The following is a 13,249-nucleotide window of genomic DNA, read 5'->3' as shown; positions in this document are numbered from 1 at the left end:
CCACTGTGTATTGATGATCCCTGTGCCTTATCAGCGATTGATGTAGACATATACGGTCATCGCACACAGTAGTTTGACATGGCGAATTTTTGTTTCTTTCACATTTTCGTTGTTTTCTTTTTATGAGTTTTTTGTGTATTGATGATCTCGGTGCCTTATCAGCGATTGATGTACACATATACGGTCATCACACACAGAAACTTATTGGTATAATTGTTGACAATTGTCTCGCACAACAGATCCCGGTGCCTTATCAGCGATTGATGTACACATATACGGTCGCTTGTGTGGCAATTGGAATTTGATTTTTGTTTGTTTTATTTGCACATGTTATATTTTTTTTGTCACTTCCTTTTGCACTTGCACGTCATTATGTTTTTTATGCAGTTTTCTGTCTTTTGAATATGGGCAATTCTTGAAAATGGTAAACCACGACCGAAAAAAAAAATCTTCACATTCATCGTATTTTTTTTGTATAATGTCATAAAGAAATATCCATATTTTCATAATACAATGGATCCATAGCATACCTTAGTTGTTTTTATAAAAAAATTTGACTGAAAACTGACAAAATGTAATTTTTTCACTTTTAGCTATTTTTTTATGCATTTTTTTGTTTTATTATTTCACAAGGAAAACATAAAATATGTTTGTATTTTTTCTACCAAATCTCTTAATAGCAATCGAATAATAAGATAAAAAAATGCAAATTGAGCGAACAAATTTTCAATTAACTGTTTATTTTTATTTTGCTTCTTATCTATGTTCAAATCGTACGTTCGCGACCGAAAACATCATTTTATTGTAATTGCTTCGCATTAAGTGCAGGCAGGTGAATGAAACTTCATGTGTTAAGTTATTTTGGTATATATATTTTAATTATAAAAAATCGTTGGGGTTACTCTAACCAATCTTTTTTTATTGATTGTCAAAGTAGCGTACGTTCGCGACCTTACCTATAAGCCTATGTCGATTTTTACTAGCGTCGCATGGATTTAAAAAAAAAAAATTTTTTTGTATTTGTTTTTGAAATAACTATGTCGTTTGCAGTTACTTATTACTTGTTAGTTATTACTTATTACTTATTACATTTTTTTCTTGCTATTAATAAATTCCAGTACATATTTCATATTTAATAAAAAATTATTTTTTTGCTTTAAATGTTATTAGACACATTAAATTGAGTTAAGTCCGTTTGTTTTTTATGAAATTTGAAGTTATTAATCAAAAAAGTTGTGGTAAAAATAAAAATTTAATAAATAATGCAACATGGAAAAATCGTACGTTCGCGACCGGAACTTAATTAAATTAAAAATAAATAAATGGAGATATTTTCTTGGGAGTAGACTTAATAGAAAGCTACATGATTCTATTTAAAAAGTAAAGTTGTTTTCTTAAAATATTCCGTCTCAATTCGCAGAGTTTTACATTTTACTGTATTAAGCCAAAGTCGACTTCTGTTTTGCGTACGTTCGACCGCATGTTTTATTATGAAAATTAAAAATCGATAAGCCCCATATTTACACTAACCAAAGAGCTAAACAAATCCTATCGAAGAGTAAAAAAAAAGTTTCAGGAAACGTTTGTTTTCGATTTTATTTTTTAATTTATCTCGTACGAACGTACGTTCGCGACTCGGAGAAATGTCCATATGTATTATTATTTTTTCACCATTCACTACAAAAATTTCCACAAAAACCCCGTCACTTATTCACTCACAGTTCCAGTTACAGTCCAGTGACCGAGGGAGTCTCATTTGCGAGAAAATTCTGGAAGATGTTCGAAATACTTACAAATAAAACGACTGTGCTGTGTGGAGAATAGAATAAGAATAATAGAATTGTTGCAACTGATTTGGCCTGCACCCACCGTATCAGAGGTGTGACCGCTGGCGACACGCAGAGAGGATCTCTCCCCCCCAGTCACGCGTTCCACCGACGTTTGGGCAGACATCCCAGCCCTAGTTGAATTTTTTATGTGCTCCATTCCGAGGCTGATTTTATTCATGGGAGCCCCCCATAGCATTTTCAGTCCGACCGCTAGACACCTCGTATTATGGATTCTGCTTCTTATCCTCAGACAGACAAGTGCCCGAAAGACAAGGAGCAGAGCCCTCAGCTAGGATCGGCAGTACCTGTAACATCGGCGCATAGTAGAGATTTGCTACCCGATGACTGCTTCTTATCCTCAGACAGACAAGTGCTCGAAAGACAAGGAGCAGAGCCCTCAGCTAGGATCGGCAGTACCTGAAGTAGCGAGTTCAAAGTAGAATAAAAAAATTCAACCGCTATATCCAAGTTCGTAGACAAAGAGAGTTGCGACCAGTCAGTTTGAGATATAAGCAGGGCAAGTTTCTCAAAATCGGTTTTCCGAAAACAACGAGAACGCTCACCACAACGTACATTAGACTCTGACGCAATATATGGGAGCTCCAACGAAATTTCTAAAGTGGGATGGTAAGGATCTTCGGGCGAAGATATGAGAGATGTTCACGATAGAGAACACGAATCTGGGTCTAAAACAAAAATAAAGTCTAGAGACCTGTGTAAACAATTTGAAATACCATTAATCTGAGACAATGATACTCCGAAAAGACTATCAATAAAAACATGGGATATAGAGGGGCAAAGTCCATTAAAATTCTTGGCGGAATGCCATGATATACCAGCAAAATTGAAATCACCAAGGGCTATAAAGTGACCACGATCAGAAAGCATGTTAGAAATGAGCTAAATACAAAGCATCATCTGAAGCAGGAGGGATATACGAGTAAGAAATAAAAATGTTAAAGCTACCAAAGGATAATTTTACAGCCACTAGCTCAATATCAGAAGTGTGATCAATTAATTCTGAAGCAAATTGGGCATCTACTGCAATTAAAACCCCACCACCACGACGAACCTTGCGATCACGTCTGTATAAGGAAAATCTACTAGAAAAGATTTCCGTATCAAGAATGTCATTCTTTAACCATGTTTCAGTAAAGGCAACGACATTGAAAAGGAAAGATAAACTATTTAAATGCAGGTCAGTAAGTTTACTGCAAATGCCTTTTACATTCTGATAGCCAAGAAGTAAAGAGGATGTTGCTACTATTAGGAAAAGAAATCGGAGACCGATTTTTCTTTTTAGCAACAAATTCTTTGACTAATAGGTGTTCCGGCCAAAACTGTTTACTGCACATCATGCTAAATTGTTCAGCGGGTATATTTATTTTAAAAGATGAAATCTCCCGTTCGTACGAGAAATTAAATTTGTCCACTTTAATACTGGCTTGAAATTTGGACTTAATATAAGCCCGAACACCATCAGAGACGAAAATCTGCTTAAGCGGTGGCACCTCAACTAACGTGTTGCGGACAGTTAATGCAGGAGCTGGAGGCGATTCTTCAATCGTTACACCACTGCTGATATCGACTGAGGATTGTGGTGGTGGAATTTCCTTAACCATCTCCATCTCAGCCGATACCAAAATCGAAGTAGTAGCTGGTGATTCCATGCTTAATGACGTAATGTCATGGTGTGGAACTTCCAGAGCTACCGAGGGTTGAGGGGACGGAGAACTAAATGACATTAATTCGCCAGCAGGTGGTACGGATAAACTTGGGACATCAACAGGGACAGAAAACTCAATTAGGGCAATCGACAGACGCGTATTGGCCTTTTTACGCTTCGGAGACTCGGTAAAGAGATTCATATTTAAAAAAACTCTCCGATAACTTCTCCGCTTTGGATTCTGCGTTTTCTTAAGCCCGCCAATACATCTTTAAGACCAGTACACGTCTGCCATATAAACCCAGCAATATCGCGTTCAGAGTCCCTACAGTGTTCACAAGTCCATCTCAATCCTGACTTGGGTGAAATTATTGTAGGTCAACAATACGGCCGTTAAAGCCAGCACATTTCTCATGTGCAACGTTGTCGCATAACCAGCAACAAACAAAACCCATTTTGGCACCAACCGGCACCCGGCATTTCTTGTTATAGCAGACTAACATATTGCTAAAACAAAGATTATTAAACCAATCAAAAAATTCAAAAAGAAATAAATCAAAAAAGGTAAATTAATTGCAAACTAATATGATCTGTACTTACGAAGAGCACAAAACGCAGAGAGTATGCACAGGTCGAGCGAGACGCAAGGTAGAACGATAGTTAACTACAACACCAAATGAGAGTTAACTATTGTAACAGCGTTGAGCGCAAACAATTGCAAACGAAAATAAAGAGCGCGAAAGTAACTAAAAATACAAAAACAAAGTGCAGCGGCAACGAAAATAGAATTGTTTTGCTAACAAAGCAAAGCTAAGCTTGACCACACAGTTTGTTGTTATATTTTAGGAAAAATTAAAACAATATAGTTAATACAGGAGAACACAGCGATTTAACAATCAGTAGTTAAACACAAATTAGTTGTTAAACACAATGTAATATACATATATAGATATGAAATTGTATAAAAAAATCACAAAGTTTAAGAGGGAAGAAAAAAAAACGTCCGACTTCGACTGCGAGAGTTTGTTTGTACCATTTCGCATAGTAAAAACCACAAAACACCCGCTATTTTTGCATAGTCCTAACAAAAAGAATGAGGAAACGGTATGCCCAGGTACAGTCGCGTTTAATTTAGTTTTGATAGATTCATATTGATTTATAGATTTTTTTGTTAAGGTATAATGTTAGACTGAACAGACAGATAAGCAAGCTGCATACAATTTTAAATAAATCATAAATTAAATAAGTCAAAATTTCAGAGGAAAACGAGGACGTAACCGCCTATTTATGTTACCTATATTTACTATTTAATATTGGTGGCTTTAGAAAACAAAAATTACATAACAATACTGATCTCTATTTAAATTTTTCTCAAATTTATTTTAGTTGTGGCTGCTAATGACTTAAAGTGGCAAATACCGTCCGGAATGTTTAGACCATTTGTGGAAATAAATCTCATTGGACCGCACCTTCAAGATAAAAAGAGAAAATTTGCAACCAAATCAAAGTCAAATAACTGGTCTCCTAAGTATAACGAATCATTTAGCTTGTAAGTATATTGTGATCTTATATTACAGATATGTACAATTTATAGAGTAACTTTAATTTAGTGCTATTGGCAATGAAGAGCAGCTTGATTTCTTCGAACTTCACATTTGTGTTAAGGACTATTGTTTTGCACGTGAAGATCGGCTAGTGGGAGTTGCTGTGATACCTTTAAAGGATATTTCTGAAAAGGTTTTATACTATAGCATAAATTAATTTGCATTTCATAAATATGTATTCTTTTTTATTTAGGGATCAGTGGCTTGTTGGTTGCCCTTACAAAGACGCATTGAAATGGATGAAACTGGTTGGACAATATTAAGAATACTATCACAACGCAATAATGATGAAGTGGCCAAGGAATTTGTTAAACTTAAATCTGAAATTCGACAAGAGCCCACAATGGGCACATAAGCATTCGTATGTCAATGCAATCCAAAAGCGAAACCCTAATGAAATAAAAGGGTATTCATATTATCACCAATATTTTAAACATTCACATACAAATAGTTAATTGAACTTGAAATACATAAATAAAAACATACATCTAAATATAATCTGTGCATAATGATATTATTTATCATTCTTGGTTATATAAATGGCTCAATCCAAATATCGATTGTAAGGCAAAAAACTCACACAAGCAAATCTCTCTAACAAAATAAACATGTAAACATTTTGTAAACCTGAATCTTTAAAACATTCATTCATTTGTATACTATTTTTCTGATACTAAAATCATTTGCACATATTTCTAATTTTGTAAATAACTAATTGTATAAATATAATTTATGTCCCAACAATTTGTTAAATATATTTAATAATACTTAAGCAACTGTGAATATTAATTTTAGAAGGGAGATGCACCCATGTTATGCTTCATTTGTGATAGAATCCATATGTTATCTTATCTTTAAGCTTGGCAGGATTGGCAGGAATTTCTCCCTTGGTTTAAATAAAACCGATTGATGACGATGAAGTGGAGTTCGTCAATGTTTCGAACTGTGGATCCGAATTGAAGATGACCTTCCTACTCATGAGTGACATATTGGAGCATCTCGGCTGTTAACGCTGATGAAGAATATATATAAATTATAAAATACGTCTCTTTATTTACTGCATCCACTTCGAATTCTTAAGCAATTTAGAATAAGTTAAGTTGTCACTGTTGCCGTTGTCGTTGCTGCCGTCGTCGCGTCTGAATTTGCACTGGCTACGCACAGGCCTATGGTTTTTGAAATGCCTGGTCTTACGTTATACTTTATGGCGTCAGAGATACTTCTTATGCCTGTTACAAACATTTCCTGTAGACCAAATGTCTACCGAACCGTTTTGCAAAATGGAGATTATGCAGAATGGAAGAGATTAGAGCATAATTAGCACCAACTTTTCAGAACTATAAATACATGTTTTTATTGCGAAAATAATACAATAAATTCAAAATGGATATTAATTCATAATCGAACAAGGCTGAATTTCCAATTTGTTATCAATTTAAATTTTAATTTGAATATGTATACAATAGACTATACAGAAGTACGAGCAACGGCACACTAACCACGGCACAGATGCGGTGCCAAGAACTTTTAAGGGCCAACATAAGGGCAAAAATGTTACTATCCCAAATTGTCAAACACAAATACTGCATAGAACAAACATAATTTAAATCCATACTTATCTTATCTATCTTGATGACGATTGTCGCCCAAAGCAACTCAGTAGACGTTTTTGCACATACTACAAAAGTATTTCCTTAATAACTTTCATAATTTATATCTGATAGCAACCGAATTTTCAGGAATCACAATTACTATAAATATTATTGTACATACCAAAATTCGCTCTAGCTCTAAAGTTACGCTTGTTATTCGAAATTTGAAACAAACTTGATCTGCGTGCAAACATAACAATAGTCCTATAGTCTCTGAGATCTAGAGTTTCATATGGACAGACGGACAGACACACAGGCAGACAGACGGACATGGCTAGATCGTCTCGGCTATTGATGCTGATCAAAAATATATATACTTTATAGGGTCGGAGATGCCTCCTTCTACCTGTTATAATACCCTTCTACCCTAGGGGTAGCGGGTATAAAAGTATGTAATTTTTCATTATAATAGATGTTTTGTTTAATTTTGTGCAGATCAAACCGAAACTGATCAATTCGTAAAGTTGCGAAATATGGCAAAGTTTGGATTGCAACATTTGTAAACATTATATAAGTAGAACTTTAATGTTTAAATAAAAACATAACATAATTACTGTTAGAATGTCGCAATGACTAGAAGTTTTTTCCGCGCAACTCCATATAAAACAAGTAAGAAAGCTACAGTCGATTGTGCTCAACTGTGAGATACCCCCCTGCAGAACTGGAGGTGTCGATTGGCCATGGGTAAGTGCTTACCTCGCCGATCACTACATGGGTACTTACTAAAGTGACCCTATAGTAAACGAACGTCGAACCACCTAGTTAATAAATGTATACGCATTAAAGCATAAGTACAAAATAACGGCAAGAATCGCTTTTGTTTTTGTTATTTTGTGGAAAGGGCATATACAAGATTAAAGACAAAACTTCGATTACGTTTTACATCGCTGTTTGTTTACGCGTCTTTGTTTTATTTTGTGCTACTCTTTTGCTCAGACGCAGCTGTGTTTGCTGGCTGACGAAATTTTGCAAGCATTTGAGTTGAGAACTGCAAAGCGGATGTGTAAAATATTCAATAAACAGATAATAAAAGTACGACAAGCAGTTAGCATAATGTATAGTTCTACAGTGGAAAACGACAATGTGCCTAAAGAAGAGGAAGTGGAAATTATGACAAAAAAAAATCTACGTTATGGAAATAATGACAGGGGATTGCGACCCTAAAAAAGAAAACAATTTCTTTGGTGTTATGATCGGTGAGTATTTTAAAAGATATGTATTTAATAATCATTATTCACTTCAATCTATTATAACTTTTTGAATCTTTTTTATTTTCAGATTCAATAACTGAGGACCAGTTGAGATAGGCCTTACAGCTAAAAAAAAAAAAACGATATTTTAAAAACTCAAGTTACCTTAAAAAATTAAAAGTATCCGACTTATTAAAATAAAGACACATTAAAATTAAATAAAAATTGTAATTATAATTGTACATTTTTTTTAAATTTATAATGGCTGACCCTTCCATGGGGTCCGATGTCAGTACTTACTGGTGGCGATTGACACTATTTGCGGACATTTCATACAAAAACGGAAATTAAAGAACGCATTGCTAGGTGTCAGTTTGTAAGTAGTGGTGGTCTGCTGGTAAGTGCTTATTCCACCAGCAACGAACTAGCGCTCAGAACTGCACTGATTACGATCTCTATCTGGCGCAAGAGGTCTAAGTTGAGGAAAGAAGATAGCAGACTCGCATCCCTAGCAGAACAACTTGAACGATCCGAGGACATCTCGCAGCTAAGCAAGGGAGGAGTTCACCTAAGTGCATTGACTCCTAAAATGCTTGCGCTGGCCTTGGACCGAATTCTCGCTGACTAAGGCCACGGGCAATCTAAAGCGGCTGACGCCGCAGCTGATGCAACTTCCGTCGTTGCCGAACGTATTGCTGACACATATCCCGTTGCTGCTGGCCGCTCAGAGAGAGCTAGTTAGAAGTCCCGATTCGGCAGGTTGCCATTGGCATGAGCATGGGTAATATAAGCGAATCTGAAGGTTATCAAGTTTTAGTTTATACCGAACCCATAACCAGAGCAGTTGCTCTCACTAAAGAATAAAAAAGTAAACCTTATAAATCTTATATTCGAATCTAGTTAATATTTACACCAAAATTCGACTCTAGCTTTAAAATTACGCTTCTTATTCAAGTTTTGTTAACTTGCGGGGCAGACGTGAGCGTGACAAATATTTGAAACAAAAAAATTATTAAGCTCAATCTCTTATAGTCTCTGAGATCGAGTGTTTCATACGGACAGACGGACATGGCATCTTCTCGGCTGTTGACACTGATCAAGAATATATATACTTTATAGGGTCAAAGATGCCGGCCTTGTAAAATTTTTGCGGCGACATTTCGTTCCGCAGTTCCCAGCACAAAAAAATTGACAACCACTTATTTCGCACTCATATCGCCAAAGTAAAAAGAAGCATCAAAGTGGATAATTAAAAGAAAGCGTCTGAGGTTTTTCTCGTTAAGATAAATAGCAGTAATTAATTATGTCGAGTCGCAAGAGTATAGGTATTGATTGCGATTTCATCTATTTTATTGATTAATAATTATTTGATTACTTAATAATTTTGTTTTTACTATTTCCATGCCAAATTTAGGGTTATAGGTTTCCAAAAACGGTTACTGTAAAATTTGTGAAATTTGCAAATATATTGCTATTCTGGCAACGTGCAAAAAGCAAAAAAATAACAAAAGCTGGATCTTATTCTAACCCAGTTCTAAAATCAAATTCTAATTTCGTTTTCGTTTTGAGAACAAAATGTACTTTTCGTTTTTAGCTACTCCGGTATCCACAACTTGTTGGTCATAATTTTGTTATCGAAACGTTTCATTTCTTACTACTGAAACAGCTGACTTGTGTTTTATAAATATCGAGAATATATTCCTTTTTTATATTCAATTGACTATGTGGATAGAACTCACATAAAGATTATTTCATGCCGCATAGATGCATTATGCGGAAACAACATACATATAACAACATACAACATACATTCATAAAGCCTTTTCTCTTTTACACAACTAAACTATTTTAAAAAACACCGCGAGAGTTCCATGAAAGCGTTCCACTTGTCCATTTGTGAAGTGGTGGTTCAACATCCATTTTTTAGAAGTGATCTACATATGTAATTGTCTTCGAATTGGAAGAGACTTCATTATCGCAATTAATAATTTTTGCTTGAGGAAACAAATATAAAAGTTTAATAATGGGGACTTTCACATCCATTTTTGCGTGAGTTATACTATAGCAAATTTTGAGAACTTATCAACGCAAATAAGGAATTTTTTCTGTTGAAAAAATGTCCATTTAGACATACGAGCAAATGTTTCTTTGCATGCCTAACGTGTTTCGCATTTGTGCATGCATGGCATTTAATTACCACTTCGTTGGCTAAATTTGTGAAATTCGGGAAATAATGATCGTTTTACTGAGCAGCTCTATGAGAGCGATTGTGTTATTTAACACCAACACATGTTGCAAAATAGCTAACGTTGGCTGATCACAGTGAATCGCGTTTACTAAGTTGGTATTAATGAGCGATTTGATTAAATCGAATATGTAATCTATTTGTAAAATTTATTAGGTGGCGGACTTCCTACTAAAAATAATGGTGTGTCTATTTAACGGGATTCTGGGTTCTTGGAGAACAAACTGGTTTTCAAACACCGACAAAAATAATTCGCTGCGAATTATCGCAGCATCTGACTGCACTTTATTTTTAAAATTGTTTACATTATATCTGGACAAAGCATCCGCTACTACATTTAATTTGCCTGGTTTGTAAAAAACTTTTAAATCAGAAACAGCAAAAGTGAGCGGTTTATGGTCTGTAAAAATTTTATTTTTCTTTGAATCTATATACATAGTATATATGTATTACATACATAGATAATTTTGCAATTTACACAAAACCCAGACAATGGCTAAGAACTTCTTTTCATTTGTAGCATAGTATGTTTTGCGTTGCTTTAGCGTTCGCGAAATCCTTTCTAATTAGTTGTCCTCCTTAAGACAGATTTGCACCGATACATTTTAAAATCTTATTATATATGTACATACATATATTATTTCAAAACGTCATCAATGGTGCTTTAAATAATACGCCGCATTCTTCAATACAAAAGGTGGACGGCAAACCTCTGACATTAAATCTAGGGTTGTGGAAAACTTTGTCTGGCATCGGGTATCGATCGCTCATTTATCCTTCCAAAGTTGATTACCAACCGTTTATTTTTATTGTCATTGTTATGAAGCCCAGCATGGCTGTTTTATGTGGATTTGGATGGTCTAATGATGTCGTTGCTTACGGAAACTTCAGTTGGGTACGGATATAACCTCCTGCCCAAAGTTATATATGTATGTATATCTGAAGAGATATCGAAAAAGAGTGAAATAAAATATGAAGAATAATAGCACAAAAAGCAATGCACAAGTACTGGTATTTTCGGCTCTATTTGCATCTCCCGCAACGGTAAAAAATCATAGACGCTTCAGTATTAGCTAGACTCCACGTGTATCAAAACTATACGACATTGCTCCGATATCTACATACGTTAATATGTATGTATGTACATATGTGTATTGCGAATCGTGGCAGTGACCAAATTGTTAAAGGGTAATTCTCTAATTTGTTTTGGTATTTAATAGTGTTATTTTAGTATGTATTATAACCTATAATAGCGTCAAATGTGTTTAGTGTGTCAAGCACAAAAAGTTGTGAAATTTTTTCAAACATAACACATAACACACATTACATAACACATTTATTTATTTATTTAAAAAGATGGGTTATCTATAATTAAAATTAATACTATTAACACTATTGTTAATGCTATGGCTGCAGAGGCCTTTAGCTTGGTATTTAGATATTTACATTTGGTTGCTTATTTTATTATTATTATTAGAGAAGCTGATATGTATTAGTTTTTTTTAAGAAATTTGTATTCTGTTTTCTGGGTTTGGGTTTTGGAGGTTGGATTTGGGTGGAGGTTTTGGAAGAATAGATTTTGGATATGAGAGATTGCGGTGCAGTCTGCTAGGATATGTGGGATGGTAAGATCGAATCGCAGTTAGGGCAGGGTAGTATGTTGTTAAGGTTATAGAAGTGTTGTTGTGTGAATCTTGTGTGACTAAGTCGAAGAATATATTAATTTGGTCGCTGCTGCCTGTGATATTGTTTTGTTTTATATTTTTATACCCGCTACCCATAGGGTAGAAGGGTATTACAACTTTGTGCCGGCAGGAAATGTGTGTAACAGTCATCTCCAACCCCATAAAGTATATATGTATATCTAGCCATGTCCGTCTGTCCGTATGAACACCTAGATCTCAGAGACTATAAGAGATAGAACTATAATTTTTTTTCGACAGCATTTGTTATGTTTGCACGCAGATCAAGTGCAAATCAAAAAGTCGAATAACAAGCGTTATTTTAAAGCTAGAGTGCGAGTTTCGGTGTATACAATAATAACAATTGTGGGTGCGATCAGATAAAAATTGTCAAAGTTATTAAAGAACTACTTTTGTATTGGCAAAATCGCCTTTTTACTAGGGGTCTTAGTTGCTTTGACTGATAATCTGGAATATTTCGAACCGTATAGTATATCTTGAATGAAGTATATACCTATTGGTATATTTTTAACATTTTGGCATACTTTAATAATACCGCAAATTTGTTTATTTTTTCCCCCCTAACCACTTGGTCAAACTAGAGTATAAAGCATCTCTCATACAAGAGCGAAAAAATCGCAGCGGCAGCGACGCGAATTAACGGCGTGATGTTTTCCGCGCCAAAATCAAAAATGTGTACACACCGCGGCGAATTTATTTGCGGAATTTTTATTTGCACGTGTGAATGACAGCCATGAAAAAAAAACATTCCCCAAAACAGCTTAACGCATAAACGTCACATGTGATAATTTGTAATGAATATTTTTGCAATAAAAGTAAATGATTATAAGTTAAAAACTGCTTTTCATATTATATTATTATAATTATATTTTATCAAAAGCCAAAATATAGTAATTTAACATGTAAACAAGGCAAAAATTGAACACATGCATCACATGTGACGTCATCAGCACAGAACATGAGCAAATTTCTGCGCAATCTACTTTAATCGTTCTTGGCGACAAGCGAAAAGACACAATAATAAGACACAATGTAATTATATATTCGCGCCGCTGCCGCTGCGATTTACTCACTCTGGTTTGAGAGATGCTTAAGGCGTCAAAAGTGAAATAAACAGCTGATTTCTATCGATATTGCACTTTTTCGCTAAATATTCCAAAATATTAGCAAAATACGGTCACCTTTTCAGAATCACTGCCGCAAATTTTTAGATATCGATTACAAAAACCTAACCCAAATTATTGAATGAATTAACTTTGTATTGTCTTTGGTATTTTAATTTTGGCCGCACTGACGAAAAACAGATGTCTAGAGTTTAAGCAAACTATGACATATATATATAAATGTAAGCAGGAGGATT

The 13,249-nt window shown here is 34.7% G+C and overlaps 1 protein-coding gene across 1 annotated transcript in view; it reads left to right on the top strand.

The window, feature by feature from the left end:
- Nucleotides 1–5,855, top strand: part of LOC132794972 (protein unc-13 homolog B) — a 74,646-nt gene extending 68,791 nt beyond the window's left edge. Inside the window, 3 exon segments of the mRNA XM_060805329.1 lie at nt 4,882–5,044; nt 5,106–5,232; nt 5,293–5,855. Of these exon segments, the coding sequence (XP_060661312.1) occupies nt 4,882–5,044; nt 5,106–5,232; nt 5,293–5,454 (452 nt within the window). The 3' untranslated portion in view covers nt 5,455–5,855.
- Nucleotides 5,856–13,249: the final 7,394 nt, after the last annotated feature.

This window comes from Drosophila nasuta, chromosome 4 (genome assembly GCF_023558535.2).
Source record: "Drosophila nasuta strain 15112-1781.00 chromosome 4, ASM2355853v1, whole genome shotgun sequence".
Lineage (NCBI taxonomy): Eukaryota > Metazoa > Arthropoda > Insecta > Diptera > Drosophilidae > Drosophila > Drosophila nasuta.
This window is presented reverse-complemented; position numbering and strand designations above follow the sequence as displayed.